The sequence below is a fragment of the Liolophura sinensis genome, chromosome 1, assembly GCF_032854445.1.
Source record: "Liolophura sinensis isolate JHLJ2023 chromosome 1, CUHK_Ljap_v2, whole genome shotgun sequence".
NCBI lineage: Eukaryota > Metazoa > Mollusca > Polyplacophora > Chitonida > Chitonidae > Liolophura > Liolophura sinensis.
In genome coordinates, this window is record NC_088295.1 from 49,992,253 (window position 1) to 50,010,513 (window position 18,261).

General features: G+C 38.5%; 1 protein-coding gene across 1 annotated transcript; it reads right to left on the reverse strand.

The window, feature by feature from the left end:
• Nucleotides 1-5,291: 5,291 nt before the first annotated feature.
• LOC135481721 (cholinesterase-like) lies at nucleotides 5,292-15,810 on the reverse strand. The gene is made up of 2 exons (XM_064761385.1): nucleotides 14,028-15,810; nucleotides 5,292-7,649 (listed from the first exon to the last, which is right to left on the reverse strand). The coding sequence occupies exons 1-2, from the start codon at nucleotides 15,566-15,568 to the stop codon at nucleotides 6,881-6,883; spliced, it is 2,310 nt and encodes a 769-aa protein (XP_064617455.1). The 5' UTR covers nucleotides 15,569-15,810; the 3' UTR covers nucleotides 5,292-6,880.
• Nucleotides 15,811-18,261: the final 2,451 nt, after the last annotated feature.

Here is an 18,261-nt window from a genome sequence, read left to right on the forward strand (position 1 = left end):
ATTTTGCACTTTTTACAAAATACTTTAGTTTATCAAAGACTTCTCGTTTTTGGAGACAACCGAAGTGAAATAAACGCTTTGCTATATTATTGAATCCCACCATGCTGAAAGATACGGCGTAAAACGACCAATCAAATAAACGAATGATGTAAATAAGAGCACATCTGACTCCAGGGTGAATACTTACGCGGGGGTATCTCATCTATGTCTGTTCTCAGCCAAAGCCATTTACAGTTTTATTAAGGCTTTTCAAAATCGCACAGAACAACGTATTCTAGTATATTTTAATGCCCCAGTAATCTGGTCCCAATTATCGGTTTTAAATGGGAACACTGGACAAGCGCTATGTTAACAGATTGCCATTTCCATTACTCTTTATTGTGAAGTTTGTGACGGTTATCCAAACAAAGCACAACAGAAAATCACGTGGAATCGACCATAAAATTTATTATCATACTACCATAACGGTATAACTTTATAACCATTATAAAGATGCTTGTGTTCCGAAGTAGGAAAACAGAAAAGATAATACAAACAAGTCGAATGAATTATGCCAATAACTTAATACAAAAACAGACAGCCATCGCCAAACACAACCAACATACGATATACTAATCCTTGTGACACATATTTACAGCTATATAATTATGGAAGAATATTGAGAAAGTATGTACAGGAATGACGCGGAAGAAAATCACCTCGAATGTCAAATACAAGACACTGTGAACCTCGGTAACCCTCATATGCCGAATTTACAGAGCGTTTGATTGAAAATTGAAAAATTGTCCATCAGTCTAAAACCTGATGGCATGGAGAGTGTACAGTGAGGGTAAGAGAGAACACTAGAAAATTAATCTGTTAAATGTGGGAGTGATGTTAGAATGTATTTCTGTTATAATAACACAATACTGTCATATTCAACATAATATCCTGTTAGTCTAAAGTTGAATTAATAAGAGTATGTGTGTTATATTTAACAGAATAATCAGCTACATTAACAGAATACATTCTTGCATCGCTTAGATAACACATAGCTTTCTGTTAAATTTAACAGATGATTTTTTTAAGTGTATATGCTAGGTGGTTGTTGGAGAGTTTACTTTGATCCATATATCACCACATCTGACTAGAGTACCACTGTGCGTTTGAACAATTTGGTTCGGGAGACATATGATGCATTACAATACTTTCAAAACGAACCATTTCTTGTAATAGATTTTTGTAACTGTGCATGTATCAAACCTCCTATTCATGTCAGAACTCAAATTGTGTATCACGGTTCTTCCAGTTTAACCTGTAGGTAGTGTAGTATTAAAAACAAAATGTCAGCTTATTGTCTGCATAAACATCCGTTATATGGATAATCTTTATCCTACGAAGAACAACTTTTAAGTTTATTTGCCAGAAATAAACTTAAATATTTCCATATTATATCCACAAGGCCGAAAAGATGCAACTCTGTACGCCATATTTTTACATGATTACTACTTTATGCTGAGCTACAATAATTAATGCCCGTTAACATTAATACAATCTGTAGTCAGCTGGTTTAAGAGACTCATGTGTGCATGTGCATCTTTTCCTCTTGTCATTTTCAGTAATTCTGCTACACGATGCTCTAGGGTAAAACACATCACACCTTTACGTACATATATAGCCTATATCTTCGGTCACATGTTCAAACCGGCCATATATAATGTACATGTTTCTAAATCGATGTTGTGTGGCCATGTGATCTCAAGTCTGTCTCGTACACTTGAGACGGTCACTCTGATTGGTCACAGCACTACAGCCTAATTAGCTGTGATACGTGTTACATGTATAGTCTCTGGTATAACGAGAATGCATGGTCTGTATGTAAACACACTCACCTGCGAAAGCAAATAAACCAATCACATTAAGCGATTCACAAAGTGGACAAAGACATACAACCGGCAAAAAGTTCACAGCTCAGGTCAGAGAGTACGCCTCCCTTAAAGGCGGATGCTGTCGCGTAGGGCCTAACTGAGCTCCCCCATCCTGCAATGTTATAAGCTTGCTTAGTCACTTAATTACGTCATCTGTATTGCGGTATTAAAAAAAAGAATTCAAAGGATTCGCTACCATACTATCCACCTCACACCAAGTAGGCCTACAAGGCCAGCCACATCAGGTTCTAAACGAAACTAGTTAACAATTCCATCTTTTTTTTTTGTTAGCTTATTCTAAGTTTAATAATAATCCGTCCGTTTTCGTTTTTTGGCGCATAGCATACATGAAACGATCAAGGCAATGAGTCCGAAGGCTCCTGTAGCAGCGGCCAAGGCTATAATGGTAGTTTCTGCCGTGTCGGCATCCATGCCCAGTCTGTCAAGAAATCGAGTCTGCTGGCCAAAGGTTCCGTTGCAGGGCAGTGCGGATAAATCCGGATTATTCGTCGAAGCCTGTGGATTAGAAATAGGGGCCTGCTTTCCAGGGTCAGAGGTCGTGCTTGTTTGCGGATAACCATCTGTAGCCGAGGCATCAGTCTGATTGGCGGACATCACAAGGGTCGTTGCTACTGCTGCTGTTGTTGTTGTTGAAGTTGACAATGTCCCGGTCGACATGGTACCAGTTGATTTAAGCATGGTGGTCATTTTGCTCAACGCTGTGGATGCAGAGCTGGAATTTGAGGTGGCAGTTGTCGTGAGTGAGGCCTGCTTTGGGGCCGGACACGAGGGAGGCAGATCGTCGTCCCCTTGAGAAACCTTAGACAAACAAGTAGTCCAGAACAAAACTTTCTCCTCAAACAGATTTTCTCCAAGAGACTTGTCCTTGGACATTCCTAAGGAGAGCACCAGAAATCGCTCCGACCCTTCTTCAAATTGAGGCCACGGAACTGGCAGGTTCTCTTGAGGAGAATTGGGATTTCTGGAAGACAATGAAGATATAGCGACATTAATGAGTAAACCTCACATGTTAAAATCATTGATGCGTTACGCTGTGCTCATTTAAGAATGCCATAAAATGTGACCCACCTAACGTGGACTGTTCGTTTTAAAAATTGTCATAGTCACTAGAGATATGCATAAATGCTTTACGCATTCCTACACAGCCATGTATATATTACCAAGCTCTTGGTCCAAGAAAATTACTTTATCAAATCACTTCAATGACTTAAACCATTTACAAAAGTGTTATAGTACATATATTTTTCATTATTATCAGATATTGTGTTTCAAAGATTGTCTAATTAAAAATACTCCCATGTATAATTACGAAGATCCATTAAGTTAGCTGACTTCAATGGGATTGCATGTGATAATGATAATTCATAGTCCTTAATAAACTATCTCTTAATAACAGTTAAATCTGCTTTCTAGGCTGTTTTTGACATGTTATTCTTGGTACAAGCGACTTATATCTGAAAGAGCAAAGGTTGAATTCTACACGTCTGCTTGGTACAGGAAAAGACTTATTAGTAATAAAGTATTAAGGCAATATTAGTTGGATTAACCTTGAAACTTCGCCTAGTACTAGAAATTTAGTTGCAATTAGGATAGTATTGAGTAGAGATCGCTGGCGGCATACTACCTCTAGTGGCAGAGACATTGGCTTCACACTAGATCTGGTAGTAGAGACGTACCAGTAGAAGGGTAGACCTACTAAGGTCATACCACTTCTAGTAATAAGAGACAGAGAAGATTGCTGGGGAGATACTACCTCTAGTAGCAGAGAAACAGGATTACTACGTAATATGCAGCTTTAAGTTCTAAACAGCCTCTTTTGACATATAGGTAAAGTTAAATAGTGATTAAATAGCGATTGGTGATTCTACAGTAATGGTTGGGGTCAAGGACGTCAATCTATATTGACAGAAGGGATTGGTGAATAGGGATCATAAGTCATTGGTGTGTGTTGGGGTCATAATAAGGTCTAGAAAGACTATCCAGGTGTTGATAGGTTAGCTTAATCATAGAAAAAGATATACGGCTTTGACATTTTTTCTGGGTTTCTTTTCTACAGAATGATTTACTAATTTTGCCATAGTTATCAAGTGCATGCATGTTCCAGGGTAAAAATTTCCGGAACAACTGTAATCTTTGTCACTCCAATTTAGTTAGTGCTAGATAGTGTAGATATCTTTGATATATGGGTCTGAAGTAAGTTCTACAAATCCGACAGCCATACAGATATTAAAGCATTAAGCCATAGACTTACGGTCCTGTGTAGCATCCGTGATAGGCTCGGGTGTAGTCACCCTGCGGCATGTTTTACATAGGTACAACATGGAAGACAGTTTAGCAAGTTGTTGTAGCCTTGTAGTGAAAAGCTACTAGTCCCTTCATGTACCCCCACTTAGTTCCCATATACACGACCCCTTACCTACATCCTATTTAACATGCCAAAAAATAACAGTTTACTTTAAAGAAAAAATCAAAACCAGGGACTGTCGTTATATCGTGACAGAAGTCAAATGCAACAATATAAAAAGAAAACTGTTTGCTTGTGTATTATTCCAATCGAATGGCTGTCCTTTTAAGACTCTTTCTGGACATATACCGTGTGACCATATATTGTAGTACTTCATTTCATCCGACTATGATATTCGCCGTTTGGTCAACATTTTATGACCTCTGGTGGAAGTCTTGCATACTTCCTGACCAAGAGGTTGAAGTTCAACTCCAGCTCTCGGCCAATGCGCTATGTTATAAATGACATACAAGTATTACGTTATCGGTTGCAGTTATGTGGTTAGTCCAGACAACGAGCAGATGCCGATTCCAGAAAGCCATTACTGACTTAACTCAAGGTTCAAAGCTTGTCACTTCCACTCGTGGGTTTTAGGCGCTGGAACTTAAAATTTTGATATATTTTTCTAAGATAACATTTATAAAGTGATCAAAACATTAATCTCTTCTTCTCAAAAATCAGCTCTAAAAATGTACATCACATTTTGTCCAGAAAGTCAGCAGTCAGAAATCAGCCTTATTTTCCCCTGGAAAACCTGGAAAAATAGTTGTATATACGTAGCAATGTGACAGTGTATTCTAAAGACTGCTTCAGTGCGATAAAGTGATGTACAGCACTGTAGTCAATGACAAGTATTTAAATTTACCACTCACAATCAGAATCATAGAATCCCCTTGTCAGAGAGCCAGCATGGCCTCGATTGGAAGCGATGTCTTAGGACGAGAATGGCGTTGAGGTTTAAGTGTATGTATTTAAGTGTACTTGTGGACAACTTTGTCTTGCTTTTCCATCATGATCTAAACGATGTCCTGTTAAACATCTTTGTCATTTTATCTTAAAATATATGGGATGGTGATTTAAGCTATAAACAATATTACGAAGGGATCAATGCAGAATGTGTAGTTCTTTGACAAACATAGTTGGTCTAGACGTATACATTAAAGCAGCACATTTTGAGTTTCTGTAAAATATTAAAAAAAATTATACATTTATGTCATATCAAAAGATAAACATTACACACATGTTTAAAAAAGATTCAATTTTATTTGCAAGCCATTCCAACACAATATGGAATAATTCGTATAAAGTATTTAGCACTGTAAGAGCACAGAATTACTTCACAAGTTACTTAAAACATCACATTAAGCAATAAATTTTTATCATAGCACATATATCCTTGCATTAGATATTGGTCGGAAGATGAGAAGCCGAAGTTTTTTTTTATATCAATGTTTACCATATACACATTGTGAAGATTTGTAACAGTTCAATTTAAAAAGCAATTCGAAGTTTCTACATTTAAAAACTCGCACGTTAAACAAAACTTGCGTATTCGTTTGATTTGTTTTTTGCAGTATAGAAAAATATACGGAAGAAAAGGAGAGGCATACATACAATGTAAATTGGATTTCTTATATACAGATGTCAAAACAAATATAAATCTACATAATAACAGATTGCAAGCCAAAATTTTAAACACAACACAAAGAGAAAAATACAATTATTTGCTCTGTTGCTCTCATGATAAACTATGTACAGTTCTAGGTTTAGGACGTTATAATATTTGGTATGACGTCATCCTGAACCAGCAGGTTGAAAGGCATTTTTGTTGCCAAGTTTACCAAGGCAACGACGTTTCAGCAGAGCTGCATGATATTCAAACAGTTTTACTCCCTTTCGAAAATACTCATATTTATTTTTTTAGTTCTGATGCGCTTGATGACAGTAGTCCAAAATATAAACGTAGTGTTTCCCCATAATGTAACGTACAGGGATCCCTCTTACTACATACCATGAAAAACTTTCCTTCTGTCAAGAAACAGCCGCGCCTATAATGTATGTATTTATCTGATTGCTGCTTAGTGCCACACACAAGATTTTTTCTCTAATATGCTTGCGGTCGGTATTGTGGGCGAAGGAAAGAGGAGTGTTATTAAACCTTATCAAAACTATGTGAACATTAACAAAATTAAACTCATGGGAAATTTCGCGAAACCGGAAAGTGTTTTTCAATGCATAATTTCAGGACATGACCTTGAAGGTATGTTTACTGCGTAGTAACCCGTCTATTTTCACTGAGTTCCCAAAGATTTGTTGTCATAAAGACAAGCGCTGTAGTGTTTTTGTATAAAAAATATATACACAGTGTAAACATTCCCAGGTAATACACAGGTAGTAAAACAGATGATCATTTCTGTGGCAAGTACATGTATGTATAATTCTGACTCCACTATATACTGACATCCAAGCAACAAGGAAATGTATTTGTACATGACTCAACAGAAATCATTCGCCTTTGAGTATGACATCATACTGAGATTCGTCTTCAGTGTTCAGAGACTGTGTTCAGATATTTATCTCTTGTGAATATTTTTTCTTTGAAAGCACGCATGTTCAAAATCGTATGCCACCTGACAGTTAAAACATATATTTGGCAGTCAGTTCTAGATCAGCAAAAAATGTAGGAGATCCAGGAGGTCGTTCCCAGCGCTATCAGCACCGTTAGTACACGAATTGCCCCATTGTGACTGCCGCCATTAGGATTTTCCGTCACGACCCAGATCAGTCCGGGTTTTCTCGTAGGTGCATTTGTTTTAGCTTCCGTCGGTTTAGGCGTAACTGCAGGTGTAACCGGCTCGCTGGGTTTCTCTGCAGAACTTGGCTTCGTTGTTACTGCTTTGGTGGTGTCCGGTTGGTTTGGTTTAGGCGTGGTGGTGGTGGTGGTCGTCGTGGTTGTTCCTGACTTTGTTGTCTCTTCGTTTGGCTTAGGTGTGGTGGTTGTGGTTGTGGTTGTTCCCGACTTCGTTGTCTCTTCGTTTGGCTTAGGCGTGGTGGTTGTGGTTGTGGTTGTTCCTGACTTTGTTGTCTCTTCGTTTGGCTTAGGCGTGGTGGTTGTGGTTGTGGTTGTTCCTGACTTTGTTGTCTCTTCGTTTGGCTTAGGCGTGGGGGTTGTGGTTGTGGTTGTTCCTGACTTGGTTGTCGTCGTCGTTGATGTTGTCACTGGTTCCGGCAAGTCGGCAGGGCATGTGAACGACGAGTCCCCTTGGGTGGGGATACTTCCAGGGAAACACGTTAACCAGAAAGGCATGGTTTCCCCTCGAAGGTCCTGCGCGACAGAGGAGGCGGGCGGCATGCTCCTGGTGAAGGTCAGATGTGACTTAGTGTTTGGGTCATACGCGGGCCAGGACACAGGCACACTTCGGGGGCTGTTGGGGTCTCTGTCCAAAGGAACACATTTCGTTAGATACATTTTCACAGAGTCACTGTGATATTTACGTAATTGAGGTCTATGTCCAAAGGGACATATTTCATTAAATTCATTTTCACAGGCTCCTCGTGACATTTACGTAATTGGGGTCTATGTCCAAAGACATATTTCATTAGATTCATTTTCACAGGGTCCTCATGACATTTACGTAATTGGGGTCTATGTCCAAAGAGACATATTTCATTAGATTCATTTTCACAAGGTCCTCGTGGCATTTAAGTAATTGGGGTCTATGTCCATTGGAATATATTTCATTAGATTCATTTTCACAGGGTCATCTTGATATTAACGTAATTGGAGTGTCTGTCCAATGGAGTATAATTTATTAGACTCATTTTTACACCGCATCCTTGATATTAACGTAACTGGTGTCTCTGTTCAAAGGAACATACGTCGATGTTCCACCCAGGCAAGCTTGCAGGTTCTATGGTCATATAACACAACCTGCACCTTTACTATAGGAGACAAAGGGACGATATTGTAATAAAGTTGTGCAGGAGTCAACCCGAAAACCACACTGATATAGGCTGAACAACCTGTCATTGATCAAGAAAATATTGTATAGGACAATTACAGGACGTCAGAGTTGGCATCAAAGTTTTCTCTTAATAATTATGATAAAGAGATAAGAAAGGAGAGACGAGCCGATAATACATGAATAATATATAATGTCCGGTAGATATACAAGGGCTCTATGAACGAAACACTGGTTGATTTAAGGTCATTTTAAACCTAATTTGGGTTACATATGCTGACAAGTCTATGCATGGTATGTCACCGAGGAATGGCGGCTATATCGCTATCAGTAACGCCTACCTACATGTACCTCAGGCGATGTACAATAAGAGAGGTAGTGACGAGGAGTACAACCTAACCGCTGAAAGATTCAAGGGATAGCCTATACGAAGTTGTTTCATTCTTAAAGAAAAAAACACATAAAAATGATGCCAAAATTTGGTGTAAGACCGTGAAAACTTATTTTCAAACATGGTCTTCATCGATTTTTTCTTTCAGGAGAATAGGATATTCTCAATAGGATCTCAATAAGGATGAGACGCATGTCCAATAAATTTATTTGTATGTAAATTTATTCTTTAAATTCAAACGCATCTATTTAATTTTAATCACGGTAATATTTATGAATAAAAATATATTAAAAATAATATGTATAAAAAATATCATAAAAAATTATATTAAAAATATAAATATGATCAAAATCCAGGTCCAACACATTTGTCAGTTGAAACAACCGTGACGAAGTTCTAGTGCAAATATATTTATTGAATTGACATGGTCGCCCAAACTTTTAAACAACTTCGGCGACGTCTCAACGAAGTTTTAAAGTTCGTTCATAATCTAAATCACTCACATTGAAATAAAAAATATTCATTGAGTACACTGTAAGTAGCTTTTGAAGTCCTACCGTTAGTCGAGTTTAACACAAAGAGGGCGGGCCATTTTGTCTCATTGATATTCAACCAAAAAGGCCCGGAGCATATGCGCTTCATTTAAATATTCTGGCAGAATGTTTAGTTTTCATATTTTTTTTTAAACATTCACTCAACGTACAATACTGGGGTTGGGATTAACGAAAAGCTTTAGACTTTTACTTCTGGTGAAAAACACCTGATACTCATGTCATTCTGTAATAACGCAAAAATACCTAATATTTGGGCGACCATGTCACTTTAAACACGTGTTACATCCTCATTTATAGCATTATTACACAAAGACAATATTTAATCCTCATTGCTAAACAGAGCGTCAAATCTGTCACAATTTGAATTTCTATGTAACACCAGTATACATGTGTAACGTTGCCCATGACGTTTCAAGAGTTACCTTCACATCTACTAATTTTACAGTTTTAAGGGTGCATCACATGGCACATGGATATATAAAACGTAAAAGATTCCTCATCTAGAGAATATATATATATATATATATATATATATATATATATATATATATATATATATATATATATATATATATATATATATATATATCTTTTGTATCGTTATTACCTTTGAATATAAAATGTTATTGAAATCGCCCTCAAATTGCTCTAAACTGAGGCAAATTAAGAATGAAAAGCAAATTTTTTCGCCTGTTAATCACGATATAATAAGGACATAGCCCCAAAAGCGGTTTACATATACCATGAGGCAACATATCACATGATATTGGTCAATTGTAAGCTGCCACTACATTATAAAGACACACGGCACATTATTTTGCCACAAAATGCAATAAAGTTGCCACGTACAAAGGAGTCAAATACAACCATATAAGACAATGCCAGTGACAACGCACATCGGTTCCCATACACCCATCTTAGTTTCCACATTATTTCTGAAAGCCAAGCTAGGATTGTCCTATAACTAAGTTACTCTGTACTAATAAGTTGCCATTGTCAGTGATAATTTATGACAGGCGGCAAACTTATCTATGCCAATGTCACATATGGGCTTATAGTCGCAAAACACATGTGCAGTATACCTCTTGTACCCTAAATCGATATTCTCGTTCATGAAGGCGAATTGTCGGGAAAATACCAGGCTTTGTTAAGTTGCTCGTATTTTTTCTATCTGAGACAGTTACACTTTGGACGATATTTACATTTAGGTGCCGATCTTGGAACGACAATTTTTAGATTGGCTGCCGCTGCTTGCATAGTCTTGGTGGAAAAAAAAACGGGCCTTTGCTCATGCGCAGTCTACGATGTTGTACGTCCCAGGTGGGAAAGTTCGTCAGAAATATGCCAAAGTCCGGTAGATTACTCCGATAACTAAGGAATACGAATACATACAGTTATAAACGAAGTATCCCATTTCATCTGACCTGATCAGATAGGTATTCTGATAGAACTGTTAAAAGCAATTACTACCAGTGCCTAGTAACGTAGTGATCTTTGTTTAGTGCATTCATCTCAGTATAAACTTACCCTAGTAAGAAAAATGTCCAGAAAACAGCATCCACACAGTAGACTGTCGTACTAACTGATTGTTCCATGGATGAAAACGGGGGAGAAAACTTGAAGGGGAGACGAGGGGGGGAGGGGGGGTGTTGGTTGATTCGATTGCAACTGCATGCATGTAGGTAAAACTGAGCGGTCCCCTGCTTACACCTGCATGCCGCCGTCATGAAGGATGTCTGTCTAGGACCTTCGGACAGATGCTCTGGTAACATACCCATTAACTGAGAATTACATGTAGGCCTATATAGCACACCTAGGGGACCTTCATTTTCGAGTATCACATTTTCTTTCACCTCTAACTCACATTTTTGTTTAATTTTGTCGTCTGAAAGGATTTACTCGCTTTGGTGCATTGATGCCATCGTCTTTCAAAAATACTCAAAAAATCACTTTAAACTGTAGCACGGAAAGATATGTTGACTTGATTGAGCACTAACTAATACATCTAGGATCAATAGCTACATGTACATGTATGTTGTAATTACTACAGTTAATGCATATAACCATCTCTATAGCTATGCTTTAATAACTATAGCTAGTGTATATAACAACCTCAATAACTGTGCTGTAATTACGTCAATAATAAAAGAAAGAAGTAACTGTTTGGCCATTACGTATACACATATTCCCGTCACACCGGATCGGCGGGCGGCAGGGGGGGGGGGGGGAGGGGGGGTGCTCATTACTTAGACGTAGCCCTCATACCAGATACTCCCCAGGAGTTTCACGTCCTATCCAAAGCATTTAAGCGGCTGACCAAATCAATCCTATCGGTTTTTAACAACAGAGTTGTATTGTTTATACGAATAAAAGCCAAATCTGTCAAATTTATATTCAAGGTCACAGAAGAGGTCTTCGTATCGATCGAAGAGGCATGGACATAATACGGGAAGTCTACGGTCTATAGAACTCTGGAGATCAGAAGAGTCTTAGCCTTTGTAATTACAACAGACCAAACTTCACCAAACTTTGTCTTAGTCTGCGTGATGCTGTAATCTTACGGCACTGTGGAATAAATCGCAATTTACTTAAGGCAAGTCAGCGAAGAAGGATTGGCAAGACTACGATGAAGGGGACTGGTGGCTAGAGAAAACGCTATGCGTCAGAACGGTGTTGTACGTAAGCTATATCCCTTGTCCCAGTGTGTTTGCTAAAGGTGTGCAGTATAGACGGGGCCAGGGTGAACTCTGGGAAGGCATAACTATAAACTACCACAAACTCGCACAACGGTAAATCAAGCACAAAGATGACCCTTTTAATAAGAAACATGAGATAATTGTAAAAATATTCTATATGTACATAGATGTACCGCTGGACCACAGTTCCCTGCATATCATCTTCAGCATACACAACCACAAACTATTAATAAAAGCTTTTCAGTGCACAGCCACCTAACGGGTTTGGGGAGCGGTAAGATATCGTCATGTCGTAACGATTGTCCACCTGAAAAGATGGGATTCTTTGTACTCTGTGTTTGCACACATGCCCATAGAACCAACTGCAGAAAAGCACTTATTTATTTAACTGTACACTCATAGGCTATGAAAGGCTTTACGCAAATGCCTCGCTTAACGGTAAATTATAACAACAAGCCGTATGTCTTGCTCTCAATATAGCAAGCCGTACGTGGAAGTTTGTCACACTAGGACAAGATAAGGGTTGAGGATACGCCCACAACTAAGAGAATTCCACATACTTTGAGAACAATGAGTACAGCCTGAACTCCACCCTTATTCCCGTTATGTACAGATTGAGTTCATATATACAGTACAAACGGGCACTTCAACAAGCCTGTATTATTAAGATTACCCAAAGGCGATGTACACTATAAGCTTCACACTTAATAATTTAGCCCTAAGAACAAATTTCTACAAAATACCATTACAGAAAATGCGTATACCCATTGGTCATAGGCTGTCTTGGTACAGATGATGTTCAACACTTTGACACATGACGCGATATAAATATATAGCGCATATTAGCTCACTGGTGAGCTAATATTGTATGGTTCAGCTTAGAATTTTTCTGGTAAGAAAGTCTATACCGAAACAAAATATTTTGGAATTCTAAAATATACATTCATATGGCGTTTTGAGTTATATTGTGAACTTAGCATTTTCAAAACATTAATTCATGACGGCCTATTCTTCATCTTCAGTTTGAACGGTTTTACAGAAGCAAGATGTTCGGCTTTGGCGTAAATAATAGTGACGTTCCCATGAGAATTTTAATAAAACACATGTCATGGAGCAGTGATTTATCTTTATTTTACTTATTGGATTGGTGCGTAACGTCGAGTTAATTAAAATTAATTTATTTTTATAAATAAACTTTATTTCCAGATAACCACAAGCCGTCCATATACACGCCTACAATATTGAAACTATATTGTTAGTTCCTGGTATGCTGCTAATTTGTACAGCTGACAAAGTTTAATAGTAAGTTTCAGTAGGAACTAAGTATGTGAAATTTACAGTAGGCTTTGTCCTTGGTCTTGAACAGTGGCAAAGATCAAAGGGATTCTTCCTCAAGAATGGGCAAACAAAATATTTGCATCCCTCCAAATAAAATGAGACAAATCATACGTAATAACTCTTTAACATGACAGGAATCAGTATGCGACTCACACCAGATCTGCAATCCCCGTGTTTGTCGCAACCCGAATATACCACACGCTATATATAACAACCATTCCCTGGATTCTTACGTACGTCAGATTGGATTATATCATTTTAAATATTTGGTTAAAAATTATTTCTTTTTTTTAACCAATGGCTTAAACAATGGCTTATGTAATGTTAGCACTACAGTTCCATGGGCAGGTGCTATTTACGGCCCATGACGTTTCAGGAGTTACCTTCACATCTACTAATTTTACAGTTTTAAGGGTGCATCACATGGCACATGGATATATAAAACGTAAAAGTTTCCTCATCTAGAGAATATATATATATATATATTTTCACATTGTGATGTTCTGCACTTCATGTAAATTTAATGTCTTAAATGCCTGCTTTGAAACAGACGCATTTGAAATAGTTTTTCCAAACTTTCCGAGCAAAGTGAAAGGCCTCTTTAGGAAATATTTCGTGAGTGGTTACATTGTCATTGTACACAACTTGAAATGAGATGTCGTTTACCTTGTTAATTGTTTGAAATGGGATGTCGTTTACCTTGTTAATTGTTTGAAATGGGATGTCGTTTACCTTGTTAATTGTTTGAAATGGGATGTCGTTTACCTTGCTAAATGTTTGAAATGGGATGTTGTTTACCTTGGTAATTGTTTATAATGACATATGATTTATCAACGGTTAAATAGCGTGAATTTGGATTTAGTTACAAACTTACCCTGATCGCATAAAGTTGCTCCAATAATTGAGTACCTGTTCAGCGAAGACTTGATCGTCGTTACTAAGTTCTAACGGCATCACATTAGCTTGGGAAACAAGAGGACTCAGTCCGAAAACGTAGGGCAGCTCCGCTCCATGGGAAGTTGGCATGGCTCCTATAGCAGCCGAATAGTCGAACAGGTACAAGAAAGTTTTGCCGCTTCCTGAATTCTGGTGACTGTGTGCTCTTGCAAACTGGATGACGGGGGCCACGAAAAAAGCATCACCGTACGCCGTAAAGGCATTGTCGTAGCTTGTGAAGGTATCCTTGGTCGGATAGGTGTCTCTGACGTACTTTTCAGAGGCGACATTTTCTTGTCCAAATTTTCCCCCAACGAGCGCCGGGATAACGGAATTGATCATGTAGGTGGAGCTGACGCCCTCTGTCGTGATCAATGTGCTGTATTGACTTGGATTCAAGACATTCCTGAACAGGTACAGCAAATGGGTACCTTCATTACGATTCATCCCCAGCATAATGTCTAGATCGTAGAAGCCGATGGAGGTGAGATAGGAATGATCCGTCAACAGTTTGGTGGGGTCGTCCGGGATGAAATCGCCATCGATGACTGGCACCCAGGCGGAGTTAAGCAACCCTCGCACCTTATCGCCTCGGGCAACCCTGACCGCCCTGATGGCCAAGACGGTCGGTAAATGCATAGGCCCCTTTAAACAATTCACCATGTCCTCAACAGACACGGATTTATCAGCTTTATAACATTGCGTTTGAATGCCGATGGCTTTAGCGAATCTTAAGGCGTCCTCGCGTGTGTTGACCACAGTCGGGCCGGTCACTGCTCCACCCTGTAGAATCACTCTCTTGAACAACCCCTTGCTTCTCCTAGACAGGGCGTGCAGGGCAGCGCTGCTGGCCCCTGATGACCAACCCATGAGAGTCACATCATTCGGATCCCCACCGAAAGCGGCAATATTGTCTCTTACCCATTCCAGCGCCATAAGCTGGTCCCACAATCCCATGTTGCCAGGAGCATTGGTATTTCCGGTACTAAGGAAACCAAATATCCCCAAGCGGTAGTTGAGAGTGACTACAATGACGCTACCTTTTATCGCCAGCTTTTGACCATCGTAAATGTCACCTCTTCCTGTCAGATAGTTTTCACCACCCAGAAACACCACTACTGGAATTTTGTCCTTTCTCTCAGGGGCGTAAATGTTTAAATAAAGGCAGTCTTCATCACTACGTGTGATTGTGAGCGGCATATTGTCCCAGATGTTGTTTCTTGGCAGTACCTGGGCACAAAATGGTTTATTAAGATCAGCCACGAATGGGTACTGAAACTTGTCTGGTTTTTCTGGCTTCTGAAAACGTCTTTGGAGAATTGGGGGCTTGGCGTATGGAATTCCCAGGAATACATGAACCATGCCATCGTTAACTTCCGTTCGACCTCTGATCAAACCCGCCTTCGTGTCGACTTCTATCTGGCCATAAACGCTCACGAACAATCCACTTAACAAGAAGGCGACCGTCCATAGATCCATGATAATCTAAGATGGCTGACTTCGTCCGAGAAGTTCGTTTAACTTTAAAGTAGACCCGTTGCTGTTTCTTTTCTTTTAACTTCAAAATTTGTTCGTGGTAATGTTTTCTGCTTGAAAGAAAATAGTTTTTAAATTACAGGACAACTTGTCGACCTGTTCGCTGAAGATTTAAAGTTCCGTTTTCGCCAAATCTAAAGATGTCCCTACTTCTCATCACCTATGTAATAGCCCCTGTATAAGACCGACTGTCCTTCTGGTAAGCCACATTCACATCAATGGATACAATCTGTCATAGCCCTAGCCCAGGGATATCGTTTAGAGAAGTACAGTGATTGGCTGAGATTTGCATGTGTAACACTTTGGCAGAGATTGACAAAGTAGGAAGAGCACAAACACAGAGCTGAGTCCACCAACCCTCTGTGCAAACACCCCTGGCGTATAGAGGTCAGAAAGAACGGGCAAATCTCTATCAAGCCCCTATCCGTCTCTCACTCAGTATACCATGTCCATTCGACGGGCAGGGAGATGTCATCGAGAGAAAAGGAGGAGAGAGAAATACATCGTGTAAGAAGAAGTTTTTAAGCGCAATATTATGGTAAAATACCTATACCAACACGTCCCTCGATGTTTGTTTTTTTTTCCAGTCATGGGACACTCACAAAAAAAAAAAAACACAAATTTGGGATTAGCCCCAGTTTTGTGTGTACTTATCCACTGACGTGACGCTTAAATACAGCTTCCGTGCTTTCGCGGTCACGGGGGATTGGCCGACGGATTGAGGCCTTAAACTGGACAGAGGTCAACCTAGAACAACTTTAATCTGCGTCTTTTTTAAAGTAAAACACATCTACGACTTTGATGTAATTTTCCAAGTTTTACATATAGTCGTATAAATGCAATAAAACATTGACGCAGTTGATATTCAAACACAAGAATATACATGTGTGGCAAATCGCAAACATTTACCAGGGTTTTTATCCTTCATTTCACAAAGTGTTCACTGCCACGTCCAACTATAGTCGCATACTCATTTAAATAATTCAAAGTTTAAATTTTGTTTAAAGAATGTATTCAGATGTATTCAATAAATCACGATATAGCAGAGTATATTAGCGGTAGTCGCAAAATATGGCCTGCACTTAAATTAGTTCACTTTCAAAGAGACATACAGTTTTCTGTTATACACGACAGCACCTGTGCACGTGCAGAGAATGAATACATTATATCCTTCTGTTCTTAAACCATTCATATACTTTGCTTTCGAACTTCAATTACAGATATTTGTACGTAGGAAATACAAAATCGATAAGTACCGACTCTTATGTCATCTCTATGGTGAGATTAAAGTCTAACAGCTATAACTTTTGAAACTGCATCGTTACTCAGATGTTTCTGTTTTGCTGAATATCTGATATCCGCAAATAGTTATCAGTGGTAATGGTTTACAGCATTTGTCTTGGAATTAGAGACAAGCAAATGTCTATAAAATCTCCTCAGATTATCTAAAGCAAAAGACTTCTTACATGATACATGCCCTGTTTATTGTATGTGTACACCTATCAGAAGATTATAGTTATGTAAGAATCTCAGTTTGCTGATTGACCTAAATCTCGCCATTGTTGACAGGGAGCCTTTCTTTCACGATTGAGGGTATGATGTTATTGATGATGCTGATGATAAATACGATGATATGATAATGATGGGTGAAGCGATTTTTAATGAGTAATGATACGTACGATAACTATGGCGCTAATGATGATGTTGATAAGAATAATAAGTACGAATTTTGGTCAATATGAGGGTTATAATAATAACAACAACGACAGTGCAAAAAAAAAAACTATGACGTAGATTATTTAACAAGGTGAAGATAAACTTTCTTGAATGATTTTGGTTTTCTAATTTTCAAGCCTTTAACATGTCACAAGTTTTATTGTGTTACTCTGTAATTTAATGTTTGTTTCAGAGTCGTAAGGAAAATCTTGTTACCTTTCTTTAAAATCATTGCATTTTCAGTTTCTGTCCCTGATAAGGCTGCTGAAAACAAAATTTGCTTACTCTTATGTAGTTTTTTTTTTAGTGTTTGGATTTAGAACATTTCCTCATGACAATTATCTTATTTGTAACCTAGATTTTACAAAATATTTTTGATAAATTTAATTGACAGATTTTGTCAAAAACATCTATTAAGCCTTATACTGTTTTAAGAATACATTCTTCACATCTCATCGAAAAGCTAAGGCTGTAGATGTGAAAACAAAAAGACTTCTGCTCAGGTAGAGGTACCGCCCAAATTGCCGTTGAGTTCCCTCTCATCCACCCACGTCACCCCTATGTAGACATTCCTCAGATCCAATGCTATTTTGTGAGTGTACAGGGCTAAATGAAAGACATAGCCGTCTGATATACAGCTACCTACAGTGAAAGAAAACGTGCGTTTTTCGTATTGACATAACGGTGACTCGCATCACGCTCAGAAAGTTTTCACAAAAGATTGACCGTCAAAGAAAACGGTTCACAATATTAGTCACAGCTTCCATGTGAAATACTTTAATGACGTGGGTTTGCAGGTTTGTGGTTGACGTCATATACCACAACATATCCATCAATTTGGCTTCAGAGACATCCAAGCGACAGAGACATTCAACTCCTTGACGATCATCTTGTATATAGTATATACAACATTACTTCCT

Coding starts and splice junctions, on each gene's coding strand:
- LOC135481721 (XM_064761385.1), bottom strand. CDS start 15,568: ATGGATCTATGGACGGTCGCCTTCTTGTTAAGTGGATTGTTCGTGAGC. Junction 7,650..14,027: donor AGCAACTTTATGCGATCAGG/GTAAGTTTGTAA, acceptor TCCTTTGGACAG/AGACCCCAACAGCCCCCGAA.